Below are 24,802 nucleotides of genomic sequence, written 5' to 3'. Positions count from 1 at the left end.
ACTACGTTTCTTAATTTTTCTTCCTATTTGCTGTGGTAGACTGTCTCCAGAGTTAGCCACTACAGTAATGGCTCCCATCCCATATGCCTTTACATGGTATGACTTTGCCATTCTTCCTGATAAGAAGTACAGCTTATTTCCCCTTCTCTTGCATCTGAGTGGCCTCTGACTAGCTTTGGACAATAGAAAGTGGCAGAAATGACATTCTTGAGTTTCAGAGCCTAGGCCTTCAGAGGCTTTGGCTTTTGTCTTCCTAGAGACCTGGACCTTCATGGAAGTCCAGTCATCCTAACAACTAGGCCACTTGAAGAGAGAGGGAAAGGGAGAAGGAGATAGAGAAAAAAAGAAAAGAGAAAGAGAGGGAGGGGGGAGAGAGAGCCTAGAGATTGAAAGACTTCAAGAAGTGGCCCTGAGGAGTTCCTGTTGTGGCTCAGTGGTAATGAACCTGACTAGTATCCATGAGGACTTGGGTTTGATCCCTGGCCCCACTCAGTGGGTTAGTGATCCAGTGTGCCATGAGCAGAGTGGCTCGGATCTGGTGTTGCTGTGGTTGTGAATGTGGCCAGCAGCTGCAGCTCCGATTAACCCCCTAGCCACACATGCAGCACTAAAAAGACCAAAAAAAAAAAAAAAAAAACAAAAAATAAAAAGAAGTGGCCCTGGAGAATGAAAGACAAGGAGAGTCTCCAGCATTCCAGCCATTCACTTAGCAGCCACAAGTGAGTGAGGCTGTCTTAGATCCTCCAGCTCCAGTCAAAGTTGTATGAAGTCAGCCCTCACCACAGAGAACACAGACAAGCCATCCTAGGTGAGGCCTGTTCAGACAATCTATGGACTCACAAGCAAATACACAATTTATTGTTTAAGATACTAAGTTTTGGACTGTTTGTTACATAGCAATGGATTACTGAAACATCCACAGTACTGAACAAATACTGTACTTTTGGTTCTTTGGCCAAATAGTTTTTTCCTTACTGTTTTTTAAATTATATGATCAAAAGCAAATGTCCACTGAGGTTAGCTAAATTGTTATTAAACATTATAAAAGATAAGGAAATGCAAAGGAAAGTCAATGTTGGATCTAACTGAGAGTAACATTCACATGAGTGAAGTCTGTTTTGGGGATTAGGAGACAGATATTCCTTGGTTTACTAGGAAGTTTCAGGGATGGTAACAAGAATCCCAGGAACAGGAATTTGTGAGAGATGAAAATATGTCAATAGAATTGAAATCTTTTTTGTGGGGGTGACACAGGGTGAAATCTGGGAGAAGTTGCTAAGATAGAGTTAGGAGTCCAGAAGTTTTACTGGGGAGTACACTTGTCAAAAGAGGAAAAAGTGGGATCAGGCAGGGAGAGCTGTCCAAAGTTTTCCATGATGCAGACATAACAAAAGTCTCTGCCAGACCAATGGGGAATGGCTAAGCCCTGTACCACACACGATCTTGCTTAGTCTTTGGCCAGTTTTTGACAGCTAGAGACTGTCAGCTAACCAGGTTTCTTGCAGCTAGGTAGCCAGTTCTTCATTGAAGGGACATCTTTGAAGTAGTACATCTGTCTGCCAAAAGGGACTTGATGATCTTACATAAGTTCTTAAATTTTAAATGCACTGGTCCTTACATTGTTATATAGATTCAGTTAATATTTTTGAGCATAGTTATTGTGAAAGCTGAGTTTAAGAGAACTGTATGTCCCTTTTCCTTCTCCATCTTTGTGTTGTAAATTAGTCATTTCCCTTTCTGGAATCCCACAAACCACTGTGCCTATCACAGTATTTAGTACTACCACATAAAAATATCTGTTTAGGAGTTCCTGTTGTGGCTCAGCAGATTAAGAACCCGACTAGTATCCATGAGGATTTGTGTTCGATCCCGTGTTGCTGTGGCTATGGTGTAGACCAGCAGCTACAGCTCAGATTCGACCCCTGGCCTGGGAACTTCCATATGCCATAGGTGCAGCCTTTAAAAAAATTATATATATAATCTGTTTACATTTTTCCTCTTCATTGCCCAGGCTCCCTTAGGGGCAAAAATATGTCTTGTTTAATTTTGTACCTGCTCAACACTTGGTCTCTGAAATAAAATAAATCCTCAAAAATTAACTGAATGAGCAAAGATGCTGTCTCTTGCTTCTTATAATAGTGATGTTTTTATCCATCTAGTTTGAACTGAATCCGCTATGTGTATGTCATGTAGTGCTCTGCAAGCTATATTTATTCACATATTCATTCTAGCAGGTTAGAGTTAACACACCTTTCAAAAAGATGATCAAATGAGAAGTGACTGAGAGTAAGAAATGGTGGGGTTGAGGGTGGAGAGCTGCAAGAAGGAAGAAGCTATAAAGGCTCTAAGGGAGTTCCCATGGTGACTCAGCAGTAATGAACCTGACTGGTATGCATGAGGATGTGGGTTCAATCCCTGGCCTCGCTCAGTGGGTTAAAGGATCCGGCATTGCCATGAGCTGTGGTGTAGGTCAAAGACAGGGCTCGGATCTGGGGTTGCTGTAGTATAGGCTGGACTAGACCCCTAGCCAGGAACTTCCATGTGCTACAGGTGCGGCCCTAAAAAGCAAAAAAAAAAAAAAAAAAAAAAAAAAAAAGGCTCTAAGAAGAAAAAATTAAAGGTGAAGAAAGAAAAGAAGCGAAAGCTATTAGATAAGAGGTCAATGAAGGAAGAAAAAGCAGAATGAGAGGAAAAAGAAAAATGAATAGGAGGCAGAAGGGAAAATAAAGTAGAGCTCTGAAGGAGGGAGTAGGGAGTCAGGCTCAGTGCTGACTTGCCCAAGGAAGTATCCATTGGGAGAAGCCTCACTAACAGCTGTTACCATAATGGGAACTGGCATCTAAAGAGCGGGCGAGTCTAGTTTAATTAGTTAAACGGCATTATCTATGTCCAATGGGGGTGGGGGAAATAAAGGGAAGAGAAGGATTGGTGACCCACCTTCTTTCACAGGCTGAATGGAAAAACAGATTTATAAAGCTTTGGTGGGAATTAAAGAGACATGAGCTGTTTCTTTCACAGCTGACTTCACAAAATTCCCAACGAGTTCTTATTCCTAGTACCTTTAAAAGAGGAATGTGCACTGCACCAGAATCAAACTAGAATCAAACTTCTGTTCTTTATCTTGAATGGAGCCAAGAAAGTTTACTCACCTCTTCAATTCTGTCTTCCAGCCAGCCTCACAGCACAAGTCTTTAGTGATGTAACAGGAAACAAGCACCATCCCTGACCACCAGTGGTAGTACTGAAGCTGGGATTCTGCCAGACCTCAAGGATCATAAACATGAATTCATAGTGGTTCTGCAGCTTAACTGGTGTCAGCCAGGCTGGCTTGAGGTTCAGGATAGAAACAGCTTTTGGGGTGGGGAGAGTAGGATAGACTGGGAGTATGGAGTTAGTAGATGTGAAATACTGCATTTAGAATGGATAAACAATAAGGTCCTACTGTATAGCACAGGGAACTATACCCAATCTCCTGGGACAGACCACAATGGAAAATAATATTTTTAAAAGAATATATATATGACTAAATCACTTTACTGTACAGCAGAAATTGGCACAACATTGTAAATCAACTAATACTTTAATGAAAAAATTTTCAAAAAATTGGAGTTCCTGTCATGGCTCAGCAGTTAGCGAACCTGACTAGCATCCATGAGGATGCAGATTTGATCCCTGGGCCTCACTCAGTATGTTGAGGATCCAGTGTTGCTGTGAGCTGTGGCATAGGTTGCAGACACGGCTTGGATCCTGGGCTGCTATGGCTGTGGCATAGGCTGGTGGCTACAGCTCCGATTGGACCCCTACCTAGCCTGGAAACCTCCATATGCCGTGGGTGCAGCCCTAAAAAAAAGACAAAATATATATATTTTCTAATCTATTCTTAAAGCTCAGCAAATGAAAAAAAAAAAAAAAAAAAAAAAAAAAAAAAAAAGAAAGAAAGAAAAGAAAAGAAACAGCCTTCAACCACCAAACAAAATAAAATACAAAAGCCTGGTTTGGAAGGTTCTAAGGAAAGGGAAAACCTAGACAATGACTAGGCACAGTGAGCAAATCCCCTACATTTTGAGAACATAAACCCCACTTCTACAAGGAAATTATACTCACTGGAGGTTGTTTTTAGGACAAGGCTGAGCAAATTAAATATTTCAACACCATATGTTCAGCTTTGGCAGGAAATGTAGGTGGGAAGGCAATCTCAATGTTAGGGAATGCCGATTGTCACACTCCAGCTGGCTATTTAGCCACGAAATAAGTAGAAACACACAAATATTTGGTTAAAACACCTTTAATGAAAAGAGAAAGACACTATTATTTCCCTTATCTGCTCTTTACATTTACTATGTTAGGAAACTCTGGAGCCTACACCTTTGGAGGAGAAGCCACCTCTCAAGTCAGTCAATAGCAGAACCCTCACTCTCTCCTCCTCAGAACTCCTGTTTCAAATGATCCTATGTTAAGAGTAAATACTATATCTCGTTACAGGACGAGGCAGGGAGGACAGCATTTGGAGCTCATCTCCCAGAGTCTGGGACACTAAGAACCAGACAGTGCAAAGACATAAGCCCCAGTCCATGGACAGGCAAAATGGGGAGGAAGTGGTCCTTGAGAGAGGAAGAGAGGAAAATACAAGGGGCCAGGGACTAAAGGTGGGAGTTATCTAAAACTAGAAGCACGCTAGTGCTAGGAAATTCCCCATGATCCATGGTGCATTGCTGCACACTAAGTCACCATTAGTCCAAAAGAACATTCATGACACCCATCCAAACAAGAATTTGAGGTCCCCTCCCTTACATTAGGCCCCTTTCTTAATCACATTGGTTCTCAGCAAGTCCTATGCTTTAGCAACACACCTCAACTCTCCATTATTCCTTCAATGACCCTCATCAACAATGCCTGTTAAAGATATGAACTTTACCTTTCCTTCCCCAAATATCCCAAGGGAGACTTCTTGGCAAGAAATCCACCAGTTTCCTAATTTTGAGAGGCAAAGATGAAGGATATGAGAAGTTTGAAATATCTTTGCATATTAACTGGCCAACACCTTTGCCTTAATGTGACTAAGTGCCTTACTGCTTGGAAGAGTGTCCTTCATTTCTCCCTACCCCCTGGGGCTGAGCCACCAGATACAGATAGTATTTCATCTTCATTGTTGGCACCTTCTGGAGCAGGGGAAGGAGAAGGAATGTACAGTTTGCTACTTCTCTTCTGTGTTGGGCTTCTCAGGCACTGTCTTGGATGCAAGAGGCCAAAAGAGGAAGAGGGGGGCTCTCTTCTCCTTGGCTTCTCTGGATCCCACTGCTGGAGGCAACTTCCCAGCCACAGTTCCTGGGCCAAAGAGCACTGGTGGTGCGGGGCCTGAAGTGGTAGTGGAGATGGAGATGGAGCTGGAACTCTGGGGCTTGGTGGGCAGGTCACTTGACAGGAAAGCTACATCCTGGTTACCAGAGAGGGGTTGCCCTAGGCCCTCCAGGGACAGCTGCCCGCCCCTTTGGCCTGGGCTGCAATTCCAAATGCGGGTGTTCAGGTGCACCTGACAAAGGGAGAGGAGAGGGGAGGGGGCAGAAGGGTCATCCCCAGGGAAGTTGCAGAGGGTTCTTCTTGGGAACGTGAAAGCTGTAGAGAATCTATGGTCCTCAGGTACAACGAATGAAGAGGGAAGAAAAGTTTCTCAGGGGGTAATCCCACTGTGAGCACAACGATTTCGAAGCTCAGGGGTTATAGAAAAGCCACTAGGGACATAGCACATAAGAACTCAGAGAAACAAATAAGGACTCACAGATTGTGGAGGTCCTTCTACAGAGCTCTCAGTTTCTGCTCCTTGGTTCAAGGGGCAGCAGGTACAGAAAAACAGGCTCATGGGATTGTGGGGTCATCTTTTCGGGGAAAGGGGGAGAGCCCCGAGGAAGTGATAGAAGGTGAACAGCCTGGGACCAAGGAAAGAGCAGCAATATTCTGAGGGCCATGAGGGGCAAAGGGCTGTACCTGGTGGTGAGCCAGCAGCATATGCTTCTTGAGGGTAGCCCGCTCGAGAAAGCCCTGCCTGCAGAAAACACAAGTAAAGAGTGGCCCCTCCTTGGGGTGGGTCTTCTGATGGTCCTCCAGAGCTGCCTGGGTGGGAAAGGTCTGGCCACACACCTCACAGGCCTTTCTGCTAGTGCTCTCTCCTGGCTCCTTTCTCATCACTTCCTGCAGGCTCAGCTCCTCCACCAAGGTGGTGCTGCTGCCTTCCCCTTCCAGGGCCATCACTGATGCCGGGCTGGAACTCCTTTCTGGCTTGCCCACCTCTTCTGTGCCTCTGGCCACATCACTGCTTCCCTGCTCCATTGGCTGTGTTTGATCCAGGCTGTCAGGTGGTGGGGGTGGTGGCAGAGAAGGCTGTTGAATCACTTTCTCATTACTGTCCATCTCCTTTCCAGCTGTAGCCGCAGCTGCCACAGTCCCCACTTCTTCTTCTGCCCCAGAGGCCTCTTCTGAATCACCCCGCACCGATATTGCCTTCTCACCCCCACTCTCAGAGCCTCTCCCTGCTAGGGAATCTTCATCAGTCACATCTTCCTCTTCTTCTTCCTCCTCCTCCTCCTCTTCAGACAACTCTTCTGGAGATGGCTGCTGGGATGGCTGCTGAGGGAAGCTCCCTGCTCCAGAGACTGTAGATTGCTCAGAGCCATTCTCCTGGGCAGCTCCCCCGCCTTCAGGGAGCGTGGTACCACCATTGGGGATCTGGCCCCCCAGGTGCATCCGAACATGCTGCTGCAGAGTGACAGCGTTGGTGAACTTCTTCTGGCAGATGGGACAGGAGTTCTGGGCCCGGGCAGCTGGACTAGCCTTGTGGCCCACGAAATGTGCACGCAGATTGCCCCGGGTGGAGAAAGCTCTGCCACACACTTTGCATTTGAAGGGCCGCTCGCCTCCATGTTGGCCGTAATGCAGGCGCAGTGCTCGAGGACAGCTCAGCACCCGCAGACAGATGACACACTGGTTAGGTCCAGATGAGGCTGAGGATGAAGTTGCAGGGGCCGAGGTGGTGGGAGCTCCCGAGGCAGTAGAAGCTACTGCCACGGCTCCTTGACGGTCAATCTTTTCCACCAGTTGCTGCAGCTTTGATGTCTCAGAGGGGGAAGCCCCCAAGGGCTCAAGCACATAAGGGAAAGGGAAGCTCCCGGTGGACTTAAAGTGGTTGGTAAGCAGTGCCCAGCTGGGTAGTGAAGTCACCAGCTTACTGAGCTGCATGCGGGTTGCTGTGCCACTCTCTGCCACCCCGGCGATGGCTGAGCCCTCACTCCCTGGTGGGGTATTTTCATCAGCTTTACTCTTTGGCTCGACCGCTTTCATGAGCACAAACTTATTGAAAGCAGGGAGTGCAGAGGCCGTAGCTGTGCCTGCACCGGTAGAGAGCAGAGTCAAGCTCTCTGTGGCACTGAGTGCTGTGGTAGAGGCCACCAGAGGCTTGCGTTCCACACCTCCACCTGGCAGGGCTGCCTCCTCCTCAGCCTTCTCTGGTGGCACTGACATACCATAGGGCAGGCCACTGCTGGTGATGACGTAATCTAGATGCTCTGGTACCGGGTGAGGGTTCATCTGCACATGGGGGTATTTCTCCCGATGCCGGTGGAAATGCACTTTGAGGTTGCCACGTGTGGTAAAGCGGTTGCCACAGACATTACACTTATAGGGCCGCTCGCCCGTGTGCGAACGCAGGTGGATCTGCAGGGCACTGTCACTGCCAAATACTTTGGCACAGAAGCGGCATTTGTGCCGTCCGCCGGGTTTTTCCAAGGGACCCATCACTTCCCCATAGCCCAGCTCACCACCTCCATTCTTTGGCTTTAGGAGACCCGGGGAGGCAGCAGCCTCGAGGCCCCGGGCTGCCCCAAGACACTGGGCGGCCAATAGTCCCGTGGTGCCTGGGAATGCCAGATGAGGTGAGGCAATCAGCTGATCTGTGCTGCCTGGCAGGGCTGGGGATGGGGCAGGGGTGGGTTTGTGGCTTCGCCCGACCCCTCCAGCAGAAAAAGGGTGCTGTGACCCTAGTGGATGATAAAGATGGAAGAAAGCCTGTTTGGGTGTTTCTGCCCCCGAGGAGGAGGAGGTGGAGGAAGGTGCCAGTGTCTTGCTAGTTTGGACGGGCTTGATGGGGCTGAAGAGGGGAAGAAGGGGCTTGGTGGAGGAGGCAGTCCCTGTCCCAGGTAACTCTGAGGGACTGGAAGGGGTGCCAACCGTCTGGCCTAAGGAACCAAGCAGCAGCACCTGGCGGCAGATTTGCTCAGTCATCTGCATTTGATGGATCTGCCGCTGCTGCAGCACCCGGAGCTCTTCCAAGATCAGAGGGATGTTCAAGTGGCCGCTGCCTACACCTGGGGGTGGAGGAGGAGGTGGAGGAGGGGGGGTGCGGGGGTAGATTCTGGAGGTAATGGGGTTGCTCCTAGCTTGGGACTGGCCAAGATCAGGCCCCCGCCTCCCCCAGCTGCTGTACCTGTGGCAGCGACAAGGAAGTGCCCGGAAGACTCCTCTCCCCTCCGCTCTGGGCCCCAGGTGGGATCTGTGGGTACAGAGGACCCGGAATCCGAGGGGTTGCCGTGCTCTGCCTCCATGACCTGGGGACTATTGCGGCCTTCAGGCCGGGGTTCAGAAGCGGTCGAAGAGTTGTTGGGGTTCTCCTGGCCCCCAATTATCACCATAACAGGGGGATCGGTAGAACATGCGTTCTGGTGGGCGACGAATTCAGTTGGGTCAGTGAATTGAGCGCAGCACTTGGCACAGACTTGGGGGTGGTCCTCCTCACTAGCATCACCTGGGGAGAAGACAAGGCGAGAGCGTGGGTGGTGGGGTTGGGATGGGTATAGAGAGGCTCTAATTAACAACGGCGCACCACTAGTGGGGGGTGGGGAGATGAGCTCACCATAATGCCGTGCTGAAGACTACAGCTCAGTGCTGACCCGCCTGGACACAGAGACACCCCAGCATCGGGCAGGGTGGGGGGTGCGGGACCGGGAGGGGGAACGGGCATGCACAAGCTATTCCTCCCCTTCCCCCCCCCCCACCCCGCGGGACATACACATACACGCGCGCGCGCGCTTCTGGCCACCGCCGGAGCAAGGACTGGGTGTGAGGATAGGGTCCTAAGCAGAGAATCATGCATTTTATCTCGTTCACCGAAAGTCCTTACCCCCGCGCGTCCCCTCGGCCCCCAGACCCTGCCCGGGTCGGGCCCTACCGCACCTCTAAGCTCCGCGGGCTCCCCGCAGGACCCCCCGAGACGAGAGCTCCTCCCGGCTTCGTGCGCCATGGTTGTGAGGGAGGTGGAGAGCTGAGTGAATCGGGAGACAATGGGTATCCGGATTGGGGGAGGCGGCAGTGGCCGCCAGGGCCGCAGCAGCCTCTGCACTCAGCGGCCCAGACTGCAGAGATGGAGATCGGCGGCGGCGGCGGCGGCGGGGGCTGGGAGCAGCGAAGGAGGGGGAGGGGAGCGGGAGACGCGGAGGAGGGGAGGAGCTGGAGCGTGAAAGCTGGGAGAGGGGAGATGGGGGAGGAGCTGCTGGGGAGGGAGGCGGGAGCTGGAGGAGGAGGAGGGAGGCGGGAGCGGGAGATGGGTGCGTGGGGGCGGGAGCCCAGAGCCCAGGAGCATTTCCGGAGGCTCAGTGACAGGTGCTGTGGGGCATGGGGCGGGGGGGGGGGTGTCTACCTTTCCTTGCCCTCTGTCAGCTCCCCCCGCCACTCAGATGTCTTTGCCCAGACTTGCCCTCCCAGCAAGCTCAAGGGGGCACAGTAGGAAACACAGCCTTGCTCAATAGAGCAAAGCGATAGGCTTCTCTTACTTTGGATAAAGAATCCGCTGAGCTTGGGAAACGTGGACGCCAGAGAGGGTGGTCTGAGGGCCAGAGCGAGAGGAGGGAACCCAGAACACCCAGCCCTCATCCACACACTCCCAAATACTCCCAAGTGTTGTTCTGTTTTCCTCACCCCCATTCCCACCTCCCTCCACAAAAGAAGTTTCTCAGGACGGGTGGGAGGCTGCGAGGTAGAATCTCCAAGGAAGTCTTTTCAGGACTCCCCTCAGGGGAACACTGAGCCCCGTTACTCCCTGCCCCTCCTCCCCCAGAATAATAGCTGAATACAAGTTACTCCACAGATCTCCCGGCCCACACTTAGAGTTAAAGTTTATTTAAGGAGCCATCTATTTAGTACCGTTTCTCTATCCTTCTTCTTCCTCCTCCGTTGTCCTTCTCTGGCAACACAGCCACTATTAGGGGCAGCTAGGTTTGGGGAGACGCTGGCCTGCAGAGGCCTACGGAGGCCCACCTAGTTCTAATCTGGGGGGAGGGGAGCTCCTCCAGAAACAATGGAAAAAATGCAGTAGGAGGGAGCTACCAGGCGGCTTCTCAGTGCCTACAGTCCCTTTTAGCCCCAACCTGGTTTGAATGCCTATAAATGACTTAACACCTGCTCACAGGCTCAGAAGTGGCCTCCTATTCAGAGTGAGGATAAGTAGGGGTAAGATGCCTCCTGGACCAGGTACTCTGTATTCCCTTTCTACCTAAAGTTTTAATGGGTTTCCCCCGCTTCCTAAAAGAGCTTATCGTACAGGAAGTGACTACAAGTCTTTTTAGTTTTGAGGTTTGCTTGGGTGCCTGTAAATCCACATTGTTCTAATTCCAGTCCCATTCTTGCCTGGCTTGTTAAAGGAGCACCAAGCACTATTTCCTTTTCTGTAAATTGGCAATATTGTAGCTGTGCTATCTTAGAGAAATATTATGGGGATAAAATAATATGTCCAGGAGTTCCCATCGTGGCTCAGTGGTTAACGAACCTGACTAGTAACCTGAGGACATAGGTTCGATCCCTGGCCTTGCTCAGTGGGTTAAGGATCCGGCATTGCCATGAGCTGTGGTGAAGGTTGCAGATGAAGCTCGGATCTGGTGTGGATGTGGCTGTGGTGTAGGCTGGCAGCTCCAATTCAACCCCAAGCCTGGGAACCTCCATATGCTGCTGCGGGTGTGGCCCTAAATAGACAAAAGACCAATAATAATAATAATATGTACATATGGGACTTTAAATTTTGAGAGGACTTCCAAATATTGTGGATTAGAGAATTTACATGGTCAATGGCAAAGCAATCAAAATAACCTAAAATACACATATAATGAAATTAGATCTGTTTTCTAATAAGATTATCTTATTAATTTCTGAGGCTCATATCATTGACAGCAGTGGGGAGGGAGGAGCTGAAACAATGTAATATTAGTAACGTCCACTTTGATTTAAAACATTGCACTGAATTATACTTTGAAAAGGCAGATAATCACGAGGGCCTTAATGTTGTGAAGGATGGCTCTGAAACAGATGCTATTTGCTTCCAGGCCTGGCCCCTTATTATGAGGGAGAGGAAGTTCTGTTTCAAGTATGGCAAGTCACGGATTAATACAATGCTATTTGTTTTTACAAATAAGGAAATTGAAGCTTGGAGGGGCTAAGTGACTTTCCCAAGTTCACACAGTAATTTAGTGAAGCAAGCATTCAGAATTTTGACTCCTGTCCAGTGCTCTCCCAAGCATATCAACACTGTGTGGCTTCCCAAATGCTAGAGAAAGGGCCTTGTGTGGCTCCTACCTGCCATTTGCTCTCTGGCCTCAGGAAGGGAGAGGGAATCAGATGGAAGCTTTCTCTGAGCATTTGTTAATTAGCATTGAACATTTGATATCAAGTTGCTGTTTTGTCAAGTCTTCCGACAAGAAAAGAAATCCTTTTCTTTTCATCTTCTCCTGGGAAACACTGTCCCCTTTCTTGCTCTTTAATGAAACTTGCTTTCTGATGCGTAATTTGATCTGCACTCTTCTTTAGGGTAAATTCAGTCCCTGCTGAAAGGTGAAGGATCAACAGCCACCTGTAAGAGGAACCCTCTATTTCTCAGCACTTTGCACTCAATGCCTGTCCCAAGAAGGGGGGCAGGATTCTTAGGCAGATACGAATGAAGTCATAAACACAGGAATAAACTAAGCTGGTAATGGTGTCCCTAGATAGCAGATAAGGTGAGGTAAGCTATCCTGGCTCACATGCAAAGTCTGGGATGAACATAGGACTGAGACCTGGACATGCTTGTTTACATTTATAAAGAGCTGAAATGACAACGACAAAGGAAACCAGGTGACGGTGGCTCATCACACTTGGGAGAGAATGGCTGGGAGAACAAAGAGAAAAATTGGTGGGTAGCAGGGTGGTAGAGTTGAAAAGAGGTTCTCAAACTTTGCTACCCATTAGAATCACTGCAAGAGTTTTAGAAATTAATTCAGACCAGTTAATTCAGATTTCCTGAGGGTGGGATTTAGGCATCAGTGTTTGTAAAGCTCCTCAAGTGATTCCAATGTTCAGCCAAGGATGAGACCCACAGTATATATCAGAGCAGTGTCCTCCCCATCAAACCTTTCACCCTGCTTCTCACAAATCTTACCTGTGCTCAACTTGGCCAAAATTAGGATGGAGGCAAAATGAGCTGCTCAATGCAAAATCTTCCCATTAGGGCCACACTCTTGGCATATGGAGGTTCCCAGGCTAGGGGTCCAATCAGAGCTACAGCTGCCAGCCTATACCACAGCCACAGCCACATCCACATCAGATCCAAGCCGTGTCTTCAACCTGCACCACAGCTCATGGCAACGCCAGATCCTTAATCCACTGAGCAAGGCCAGGGATGGAACCCACAACCTCATGGCTCCTAGTCGGATTCGTTTCTGCTGCACCATGCCGGGAACTCCCCTTTCTTCTATTCTTGGCCACAGTCACACTTTGGCTCTCTTGTATCCTGCTTCCATGAACAGAATTTGATAGAATATACACCTGACTGAATTTAAGTGACTGTAATGCCTTTCCTAGGGTCTGTGCATCTTGAGCCATTATTTCTAATTATAAAATGAAAGGCTTGTTCTACACAGAGTTCAAACATCATCCAGTCATAAAAGAAAGTGAACCGAGCCCCTGACTAAACTTGCTCTTAGGGAGCTTCCTCTGTGGCTCAGTGGAAATGAATCTGACTAGTATCCATGAGGATGAGGGTTTGATCCCTGGCCTTGCTCAATAGATTAAGGATCCAGCTTTGTTGTGGCTGTGGCATAGGCCAGCAGCTGTAGCTCTGATTTGACCCCTGGACTGGGAACTTCCATATGCCTCAGGCGTGGCACTAAAAACAAAAAGAAAAAAGAAAAAAACATGCTGTTAATGTTGGACCAACACCAATTGTTAGTGTCCATAATTATGAATTGATTCTGTAACTGCTGCTATAGACTACTTCTAAGGGAGAATGTCTCATCTTCTCTTCCTCACTCCCCTCTTCTAAATGCATACGTATACTCCTTTGCCACCCACACCCAGTAAATGCACCCGTGGCCTGTGCCAAGGTACATCTGGTGCTAGGTGAGAAAAATATATTTGTTTCCAGGATAGGAATATCTTAGATCAAACGCAACAAAGGTTTTTTTAATGGATATTTTTTTGGACATCAAAGGACTCGGCACTTACCGTGGTCATACCATTTTGGAAGGGACTTCAGAGATCTGACCTCTTATTAAGCACAGTGATTGAGAGTGCCAATTCTCAATCAGACCTGAGTTAAAGCCCCAGAACTTTGTTCTTTTAAAAAACGAATATTGTTTATTTACTTAATTTTTTTATTTGCCTCACATGCAGAAGTTCCCAGGCCAGGTATTGAACCCACGCAACAGCAGTGACACGAGCCATAGCAGTGACAAAGCTAAAACCTTAACCCACGGAGCCACCAGGGAACTCTAAGTCTCAGCACCTAATCTTTGTGACCTTGGGAAATTTTCTTCATTTTTCAAAAGCTTGGATTTCTATTTATTTATTTATTTAATTTTTTGTTTTGTTTTCTTTTTTTGGCCATCCTGCAGCCTATGGAGTTCCCAGGTCAGGGATCAAATCCTAGCCACAGTTACCACCTACCTGCAGCTATGGCATCCCCATCCCATTTTTTTTTTTTTTTTCTTTTTAGGGCCGTACCTGCAGCATATGGAAGTTCACAGACTAGGGGACAAGTCAGAGCTGAAATTGCCAGCCACAGCCACAGCCACCCCAGATCCCAGCCACGTCTGTGGCCTACACCAAAGCTCATGGCAACACAGGATCTTTAACCCACTGAGGGGGGCCAGGGATCAAACCAGCAACCTCATGGATACTAGTGGGGTTCGTTACCGCTGAGCCACAACACGAACTCCAACCTGATCCTTTAACCCACTGTGCCAGGGTGGGGACTGAACCTGCATCCTGGTGTTGCAGAGACACCACTGATCCCATTGTGCCACAGTGGGAATTCCTATTTTTTAATTTTTATTTGCTCACCTGAGGCATATGGAAGTTCCCTGGCCTGGGATCGAATCTGATCCTCATCTGCGACCTACACTACAGCTTCGGGAATGTTGCATCTTTTAACACACTGTGCCAGGCTGGGGATTGAACCAGTGCCTCCACAGAGATAAGCCAGGTCATTGACCCACCGAGCCACAGTGGGAACGCCTGGATCTTTAAAATGGGGGCATAGCCACAAAAATGAAATTTGTATACGTGCTACAACATGATGAGCCTTGAAAACATTATGCTAAGTGAAATATGCCAGACACAAAAGGACAAATTTTGTATGAGTTCATGATATGAAGTACCTAGAACTGGTAAATTCAGAAAGACAGAAAATAGAATGGTGAGTGCCAGGGGCTGGGAGGGATGAGGTGAAGGGAATGAGGAGATACTGTTTAAGGGCTATTGAGTTTCAGTTTTGCAAAAAAAACGAAAGAGTTCTGGAAATGGATGGTGGTGATGGTTGCATAACACTGTGAATATACTTAATGCCACTGAATTGTTGCTTAAAAACTAATTTTATTATGTATATTTTATAATAAATTTTTAAAAATTTAACGGAGGTAGGAATGGAGTTGGGAGGGATAAATGAGGAAATACATAAAGGGCCTAGCATAGCACCTGACAAATACTAAATGCTTGGTGAGTTTTAGCAAAGGATGTTATCATTTAAAGGCTAAAAGCTGAAGCCCTGGAGAAAGAATGGACTTGTCCAAGGTCACAAAGCTTCACGGTCGAAGCTGGATTGAAAACCAGGTTTCCTGCTTCCTTATCCAGGGCTCTGTTGTATGCTGCCAGAGTTACTTTCTATCTACTTGGAAAGGTTTTGTTTTTGACCCAGGGGTCCTTAGGGCTGAAAGTTTCAGGGCTCAATACCCCTGAGAGACAATGTTCTCTACATTCAGTAATAAAGAGAACAGAACCCTCAAAACTCTATTTTTGCCTTCTTTCCCCTTTTGCTCTTGATGTCTGCCAACTTCCATTTCTCCCTCTAGATCTGTCTGGCTGTTGTCCTGGTTTCTCCTTCTCACTAAATATCTGGGTTTCTGATCGTTTCCTTTATTTCCCAGATGTACTAGTTTACATTTTCCCTATTCACACCCCTTATGTTCTCTAATCCAGATTTCTAGACTCTGTAGGGGAGAGAGAAAATTTTTTCTCTCTCCAGAGTTTTTAAGTAAATAGACTATTTCCTTCTCATCATTCTGTGCAATAACTATTCTGTTAGGTTTTGGTGTTCTGGTCAGGGAAACTGAGTAGAAACAGGGCTGGAAAACAGGTTTTTCAGACTGTGTCTTGGTGACATCTTAGGTCACTGCAGAGATGAGGCTTTTAAAATGTGCAACAAAGGCTCAGCATTTGCTTGTCACATAGGGTAAACATTGCTTAAAAGAAGGCAAAGACTCCTGAAAACCCTAGTGGCACCCTTGTCTCCTAAATAAATGTCTGCTGACTCTCACAATGATATCCATAGTTTCACAGGTACATTTGTAAAAGGACACACATGAGAGCCTCCAATATTAGCTCTCCCTACCTAATTTAGGGGCATGCAGAACAAGAAAATGTCCCTGGGGAAAACTCAGGCAGCTGAAGATCACATAAGTGAATAGAAACCCTATCTATATATCTTACAAGAGCAGGAAGGAATTTTAGATTTGATCTAAAATTCCACCTCATTTTTCACAAGTGAGACCCAGTGAACATTCTAGGTCATGCAAGTAGCTCAGGATCTTTCAGTCTCCGGAGAATTTGGAATCGAGACCCCTTGGGCTTTCTTAAGGTTACTACTGCTTTCTTGCTCCTTATATTTATGTTTCTAACTTTTATGGCTCAGAGGAAAAAAATCTTAACTGAAATTTGTTGCTGTCACTGGGTTCAAGCCTGTACTGTTTCTATGGAGACAGCTTTGTAGCAGTACCCCTAAGCCCCCAAGTGTTCACAGTCCCAAGTGGGGCTTGAGAATCCACCCAGGGCAGCTGTGAAAGACTTCTTGTGACTTCCTTCCAGATTCTTGCTCAGCAGTGGTATGGGGAATGGGTAAACTGAGGATGTGGGGAGAAGAGAGGAGAGGGGAAGAAAGGAGAGGATGCCTCTGGAGTGGAGGGGACTCAGCATTGTTCCACAATCCAACCAGCAGGGGAGCAGAGCTGTAAGGCAACTCTGAGGCTCTGGGGGAAGTCTCCTGTAGAGCAGCAGGAGGAAACATCCGGCCTGTAGCAGCATTAAGAAGGGCTAATATGTCCCAGGAGGGTAGGATGCCACCAGCCTGAACCTCTTAATATTGGCACAGTGGGATCCTAGTAAAGCACTGACTCAAGGGGGATGCTCTCTACCCAAAACCCAGTATGTCTGCTAAGGCTGTTCCATAGCACGTGGTGCCCTGATTTGATCGTATCTTTTTTTTTTTTTTTAAACAACAGGTGGAAAGGTAAATTTAATCAGTGATCTAGTTTTAGTCACTACAAATACATTATCCTAAAGCTTTTCACTGCACACATTTCATAAAGAAATGCTTAAGTTCACCAAGAGGCTCCTGAGCCTTGATCATATTTCAGCACTTGCAGGAAGTGCCACTGTACTCACATATAATGCTAATAATACTCACATATTAAGTACTTATTTATGATAGGGACTGTACCATATTTTTCCAAGTGTATTAATATGTACTAACTCATTTCACAATAACCTCATGAGGTAGCTAGCGTGAATCATTCCTATTTCACAGATGAGGAAACTGAGGCATGGAAAGGCAAAGTCAACCAACCAAGATTGCAGAGCTAACCAAATGGTAGAGCAAGGATTTGAATCCTAAACGTCTGGCTTCAGAACCCTTGTACTTAATCCTACACTATATTGTTGGGTGAATCAATTATTTGCTAAGCAAATTAGTTAATCCCTGAACCAGGACTTTCAGAGTTTCATAAAGTGAACATATGTAGCCAGATTGTCCCAAACTTGCTCAATCTTAAGAATTATCTGGACATTTGCAAAGATATAGATTCCCCGACCCTAGCCCAGATCTACCCATAATCAAGCAAGTTTGGAAAACCCTAATTTATGTGGAGTCAGCACCACCTACCCTGAATATCATGAAACCTAGTTTTCTGTCTCGACAATGCCTCTGTTTCTGAGGCTGGGCAATGTCACTTCTGTGTACCCTAGTTGCCCTGTAGGCTGCCTCTTACTCACTGGAATATTTTAAGAATACATGAAAACTCACAAAGAAAATCTGTTACTTAAGGAAACTGATGATATCCTAATACCCTCATAAAATGGTATGCTTGTATTAACAGGTATGTTAACTCATACATTTTTTTTTTTTTTTAGCTTGGCCTCCCCTGAAGCACAAACCAACCCATGCCCCTCACCCAGACCTTTCCTCCAGCCTCTACGCCAGGTGACACAGATACACATCCCAAACCAAGCTACATCTGACCGGCTTTAGCTCACTCCCTTTGGGAGTTCTGCTCTGCTGTCTGCTCAGCCCAACAATGAGAAACTTTTTTCTCTTCTCCCTCAGGGGAACCTTCACGTTTATCCAATTCATTCTCTTGCAACCCAACTCCCCAGAAAGAAAGGCGAGGGGGGAAATCCCACCCCTAAGAGACGGTCTTCAGGTCTGAGGAGGTTACTTAGCAACGGCACAAAGACCAGTGAGCAAAGGGGGACCTGGGGAGAAAACTCTTGGGTGGGGAGACAGAGCCAGTTTGAAAACTCCATTTCAGCCGAGAAAAACAACACAGAAAACACAAACAGAATCAATTCCCGAGAAAAGCCAAGCAGGTCTTCTCCCGGGCACAGGTCATCTCCTCACTCCCTGCATCTCAACTCCTTCACCCCCGACTCCCACCCAGTGACCAAGTCCTCCCCCTGGTTTCGCCCATGGCCCGGGTGCCCTCCCTTGCCCTGGCCTGACCCACACAGGCTTGGACTCAGGGCTCCCCCACCCTCCCCAGGCACCCACCGTTCTCAGACGCGCTGGGACCTTCGCAGTCCGAGATTAACTGTTGGGGTTTCCGCTGCTTTCGCCGAGACATTCCCGGGTAGAGAGAGGTGGGATAGGGAGGGGCAACGCTCACTTAGTCTTAACCGGGGTGACCTGGTCTGGTCTCCCCCTTGGGTCTAAAGCCAACTGATGCCTCCCCCAGTGCCAATCACTGTGAAGCAGAGATGTTCTCGTTTCCTGGGACGGACAGACAGACGCGTGCGCTCTCTCTGATTCTCTGTCCCTGACTCTCTCTCTTTCTCTCTCAATCTCTGCAAGTCTTTAAAGGGGAGACGCCCCCTTTTTTTTCTTCAGCTTCTTCCCTACGCTTCTGCAGCTCCCATTGTAAAAGCAAAAATCCTAATCTTTCCGCACACTCTTTTCTTTTGTACTGCAGAGGAAGGGATTTAACCCTCTCCTCCCTGCCAGGGCTCGGGCCTCTCACCATGCTGTCTGTTCAGAAAATGTCCCTCGGTTGTTTTTCTAACCCTCTTCTAAGATCTTCACTCCACCGTGCTTTTTGGTTATTTCATGATTCCATGCCACCTTGTTTGATGATATGACTGCTTCTGGGGTATAAACTGAAATGAGAACTTTATGGTATACCCAGATTATAAGGTTGACAAATCAGCTACCTGCCAGTCAAAAATGAGGATATGGAAGGCTGATAAAAAGATCAAGTAAAAACAGTTATTATAATAACTACTTAATGTATGTAGATCCCTTTATAATTTACAGGATATTTTCATGTACATGACATATTGTGAGTATTACAACTCTGAGATTAGCACAGCAGGTTTTACTACTTCTATTTATAGATGATCCTCTTTATAGATGAACCAAAAGGCTCAGTGAGGTTAAGTAACCTATCGGAGGTTGCACAGCTATGATGTAACAGGGAGAAGCCTTGAAGCCAGTCTAGCATTTTTTTTTTTTCTACTACCTCATTAAAGGTACAATATGCTACCAGACTCCTAGCATGGAAAAAGAGAAGTGATTGATCTCATTTAAGGAATCTAATTTAAAATAGCTACAGGGTCAGTGGCACTTCTGTCTCTCCTACTCCTGTCCAGCTTCCAGGGTTGAAGGGATACCACCTTGGAGAAGATGGTGTAAATGAGTTCCGTGGTACTCCAGAGTAGAAGCTACAAGGAGGCACTTTCAGCTCAATACAAAGGAACTTTATAAAGGGCAATGGACTCTCCAGTGAATTTGTGAGCTCTTTGTAATATGTTCTCACAGAGGCTGAAAACAATTGTCAAGGATTCTGTGGAAAGAATTTCCTTGTGGCTATGAAGTTTGACCTTTAAGGATTCCTCTATGTCTAAAATACATGATTTGGCAACCAACGATGTCTCTCCTGCTCAGCTTGCACACTTAAGGGTAATTAGTTTATTGTTCTTTAACTTCTGACCTTGTTGTTCCTACCTAAATTTGGGGAATACCATACTACTGGGCATAGACTATCTAGATATGCTCTATCTTCTAGCTATAATGCCATGCCCTCTCTTTTAACCTTATTTACCTTTTGCTTTTCTGGCTAAGATGAGAGAGCATCTGAAACACTGTCAGTTAGGAAAGTGGAAATTATTTTTCCCTTTGGAGTTTAGTGACATAAATCTCTGATAGCTGCATCCTGAGAGAAAAGCAAAGCAAAGTTCACTCATAGTGTTGGGTGCAAACGTGAAGTTACCTTCATTTCTTCTCTTACACAAGTCCAGGCTCTGTTGGCAATGCTAAAAAAGGGAGAGAAACAGATGGTAGGAGAATTTCTGGTGTTACATGGGGGTGGGTACCCACATCTGATCTTCAGATTTGGGAAGCACTCTGATCTTTGCCTTGGAGTTCACTGAATCTCCATTATTTTCCCAGTTCTTTGGGATCAGGACCTTGAGTGTCTCCCCCATGGTTTACCCTTGGAACTCTTGCTGACATTGTCTTAATTCATCCTGTTAATCTTCCTGTGGTAAACAGATGCAGTTATCACTAGGCTATTGTAGGGAAAATGGGAACACTGAGGCCAGGAAAATATCTAATTTCTCAGTGGAATGGACTGGGTCTTGTCACTCTTTCATCCCACTGTTTCCATCATTTACTTCCTTTTTGAGGATGAGAAATGAGAGAAGGAACATAGCTTTCTGCTTTTCTCAGGAGTCTGGAGATCTCCAAGGGCAGATCTGGGGGCCCAATTGTCATCTCTTTCCTGAGTCTTGTCTGTCCGGTCTTTTCCTGCTTTGGTCCACCCTCCTACTTGCTGGCCTTATTGTGAAAGGAAGGGCTCTTTCCCCTCCTCTCCTTTCTTCCGCCCTCCCCCATTTACCATTTTTTTTCCTTTTACCTCTCCACTGTGGCCTCTTGACCTCCCCACAGAGTTACAAAAGTAAAATCCTTGAAGAGATGCTGCTGTGGGAATGTTAATGAGCCTTCCCCACAAAGGGGCAAAGACTTTACTTCACTGAGTTGGAAAAAAGCCCCTTTGAAAAGGGGTTTCTGTGTGTGGTGAAGTGGAGAGGGGAGGGGAAGGAGAGAGAGGGAGGGAGAGGGAGAAAAGGAGGGAGGGAGGAAGAGAAAGGGTGAGAGAATGAAAGGAGAGATGTGGAGAGAGAGAGGAGGGGGAGAGAGACTGAGAGAAACTTAGTAGTAGAAGAGCATATTAAAACAACAATTTTCTTTCTTTAATCGGTGATTTAATTTTTGGAAGATGTTCCATGGTCCTTTGACCTTCTAAACTAAGCATTTAAGTTCCCTAAGAGCTGAAGAGGCACTCAAGGGTACTGAAGACAATAAAAGATGGGAAAAAGGGATGATGTATCCTGGCTCCCTACCCTCAGTTCTTTGGACTCCCATGTGGGAGCCTGAGAGGCTCTAGGGGAATATTCTGGATGGGGGAAGTTGGTGGTAAAGATGGGCTCTTTATTCTGGCTTTGTGGTTCCTTCTTATATTTTCCTCCTTTTAACTGAAGATTTTTTAAAATTATTATTATTATTTTTTTTTTTTGCCACACCTGTGGCATATGGACACTCCCGGGCCAGGGATCGAACCCGCGCTGCAGCAGCAACCTGAGCCACTGCAGTGATACCACCAGACCCTTAGCCTGATGAGCCACAGAGGAACTCCCATGATATTTTCTAATTTTAACATTTTCTATTTTGGCTTCCATATTGGGTTAACATTTTTTTCTTTCTATTTTTTTTTTTTTTTTTGTCTTTTTGCTATTTTTTTGGGCCGCTTCCCGCAGCATATGGAGATTCCCAGGCTAGGGGTCAAATCGGAGCTGTAGCCACCAGCCTACGCCAGAGCCACAGCAACTCGGGATCTGAGCCACGTCTGCAACCTACACCAAGCTCACGGCAACGCCAGATCGTTAACCCACTGAGCAAGGGCAGGGACCGAATCCGCAAGCTCATGGTTCCTAGTCGGATTCGTTAACCACTGAGCCACGACGAGAACTCCCATTTTTTTCTTTCAACAGGAGTAGCTTAAAGTCCTGTTGAGTGTTTACATCATGGAGCCAATTTTCAAACCAGGCCACTCGAGAGAATAATCTCTGAAATTCCATTTGTGAGCATAGGTTGCCTCTGAATTATTTAAAACAGATGTTAAGATATTGTTAGTGTCAAAAAATTAGTTGTTGCTTTTTTAAAAAATTGAGGTATAATCGAACGTTGTTGCTTTTTAAAGAAATCCAGTTACTATGTTCAACTCTCAGAGATTTTCCTACACATCGTTTATAATATCAGCAAAACACTCCAGTTAAAGAAGCCCAGAACTTGTGAGGAACAAAGGGAAGGTGACTGGAATGAAATCCTTGGAAGAGAAAGTAGAGGGGCCAGTCAGGGATGCTAATTCCTGGAGCTCTATCAGGCCTCTGGATTCACAGTAATCACATAGGGAATTTATGAGAATTCACATTCCTAGCCTTCACCCCTGATCTACTTCATTAGAATCTCTGGGGGGTGGGGCTCAAGATTGAAAAATAAGCTCTTAAATGATTTGTTTGCCATTTGAGACAGTTGAGCTTGACTGTTGGTTTCTAAACCGTGGACTCTAGATTCCTAGGGGACTGCAGTGTTGTTACAAGGGAATCCATGTACGCATGAAGTGAGCCCAGCCTGTGGCCCCAGTAAATAACATGCCTCTCAAGTGTATATACTATTGTTGGCCAAATGTTTGTTGATGTTGCTGAGAGTAAAATACATTGAAAATTGTTTCTAAACTCATAGTGGCTTTTTGCTCTAAAAATACAGCTATAGTCATGTAGGGAGTTCAGGAATTTTTTTTTTTTTTTTGCATTTTATACAAGGCCTCTTCTCACAGAACAATTCTCTCGTCTTAGCATTCCTCCTTTTCTAGTTTGTAGAAGAGAGAGCCAATGCATGTAACCTTCCTATTGATAACCATACTCATAGCTATTCATAGCTTGGCTGCAGTCAGTATGCTCTGCCCTTTGAATGCATGGCCTCCTTTAATTCCTTAAAATAACTTTGCAAGGGGAGCATTATGTAATCCCCATTGAAACAAGCAGAACATTTCATTTTACAAATGAAGAAACTGAGGCAGAGAGAGGCAAAGTAGCTTTCTCATTCAAGGTCCTTTAACTAATAAATAGCAGGTTGAAATTTGCCCAAGCACTGCCTGATTCCGCAGTTTTTTTTTTTTTTCCTCACCACAACAATTTCTGCCTCTGTTATAGGCCTCACACTCTGGGTACAGGCCTAGAGGATGACTTAAACTTTCAACTTCCAAAGAAAATGTGAAGATCTACAACTAAATACCTGTGACAAATTACGGTTCTTACAATTACATGTACTACATGTTCTTTGTCTTGCTAGCATTAAGGGAGTAGCATTAAGGCAAGGAAGAGTAAAGAAAAAGTGTTCTTTGCAAAACTTTATCAAATAAGAAAGCATTAGCAACTGATCCGGGTCTTATTAGATAATTTCTGCCTGGCCTCTTTCAGGTGGCAGTTGCCATGGTGTTTTAGGGGCAGATGGAGGGAGCGAAGATCAAGGAGGTCATTCAGATTGAGTCTTGTCTGGTGTTCCTTTTCAGAGTTCCTTCTGCAAAGGATGGCAGGGATTTAAACATTCATAAGAGAAAGGATAGAAGTTAGTCTTTTTGCTTTCCTGAATTTCTCCATGTTTCTCATGGTAAATAAAGTAGAAATGAAGTTTGTGAAGAGATCAAGGTAGTGGAACTGGAATGGGAGGTTGTGGGGGAAGGGCCATGAACCTAGTAGGCAGTGGAAGAAGCCTAGGGTGGGGGTGGGGAGGAGTATATGTGTATGTGTGTTTTCAAGGAAGGAATTAGAGAACAATTTGCTAAAGTTCTGGGGATCCTGAGGCCAGTTTGTCATTTAAAAGAAAATTAACAAATCAACAAATGAGGTACAGTGAGGGCAAGGAGGAGGCAGGATGACAATGGCAAAAAAAAGAAAAAAGAGAAAAAAATGAAAAAATGATAGACCAAGCCATGAGAAAGAAAAGCAAATCAGAGTGATCAAAGTGATGGGAAAGAAAGAGTTAAATCACAGAGGCAAGTCTTTGGAGGAATAGGAACAAAGGGATTGAAGTATGTCAGTAAATACAAATAATTGACAACCTATAATAAAACATGGTCAGAGACTTCAGGAGAAAACTTTAAGGAACAAGTGGACTCCCAAGGACTTTGGAGCTGGAAGGGGCCACAGGGATCACCTCCAAACCTCTCACTTTTTAGATAAGGAAACTAAGACGAAGAGAGGTTAAATGACTCTCCAAAAGCAGATCTTATCTCAGAGAATTGCCCTTTGTACTGTCATGGAACTGGAGAATAAATAGGAAGCGGGAAGAGAGGACGCCCAAGCAGAAGTAAAAATGTAAAAGCTAGATCTTTAATTTCTCCATGTTCTCTAGAATTTATGAACTTTTATTTTTATGAACCTTTTGTTTTCCTTGTGGGGACCATTGTATTTTAGTAACCAATTCTATTCTCATAACTTCATACCTGAAACCATTTCAATCAAGTAATAACCCCTTCTCCACCTTGGAGATTCTTCCCAGGAAAGGGATCCTTCAATGACTAATTAAAATGTGGAGAAAAATTTTGATCATGCCTAATTGATTCCTAATTATATTTTAAGTATATTTTAAATCTGTTCTTGATAGAGTTTATTCATTCACAATCATTGTTTAACAATTTTTTTGTCCACACCCATGGCACGTGGAAGTTCCCTGACCAGAGACTGAACTGCATTATGGAAGTGACTTGAGCCACAGCAGTGACCCAAGCAGTGACAGCAATGACAATGCTGGATCCTTAACCCACTGAGCCACCAGGGAACTCAACAAATATTTTTAAAGCACCTACTATATGCTAAGTACCTAGTATACAAGAGAAAAGAAAACTAATACTGTTCAGTTTATTATTATTATTTTGTAATTGTTTGGACTTTAGTCTTTTGGTGATAGCTCTTTGTT

General features: G+C 45.9%; 1 protein-coding gene across 3 annotated transcripts in view; it reads right to left on the bottom strand.

Annotated features, from left to right (window-relative positions):
* SALL2 (spalt like transcription factor 2) overlaps positions 4,270–24,802 on the bottom strand; it is a 101,024-nt gene continuing 80,491 nt past the window's right edge. Inside the window, exons 1-4 of one of the 3 annotated variants that reach the window (XM_021099287.1) lie at positions 18,323–18,679; positions 8,474–8,791; positions 5,983–8,354; positions 4,270–5,434 (exon numbers count right to left, since the gene is read on the bottom strand). In XM_021099287.1, coding sequence (XP_020954946.1) covers positions 5,195–5,434; positions 5,983–8,354; positions 8,474–8,791; positions 18,323–18,395 — 3,003 coding nt within the window. In that variant the 5' untranslated portion in view covers positions 18,396–18,679 and the 3' untranslated portion in view covers positions 4,270–5,194. Of the gene's footprint in view, positions 5,435–5,982; positions 8,355–8,473; positions 8,792–9,219; positions 9,477–18,322; positions 18,680–24,802 lie in introns of those variants that run through there. The other 2 variants (XM_021099288.1, XM_021099290.1) reach the window with 2 other exon arrangements.

The sequence above is a fragment of the Sus scrofa genome, chromosome 7, assembly GCF_000003025.6.
Source record: "Sus scrofa isolate TJ Tabasco breed Duroc chromosome 7, Sscrofa11.1, whole genome shotgun sequence".
Taxonomy (NCBI): Eukaryota; Metazoa; Chordata; class Mammalia; order Artiodactyla; family Suidae; genus Sus; species Sus scrofa.
Note: the sequence above shows the minus strand (reverse complement) of the source record. Positions and strands in the feature narration are given on the sequence as shown.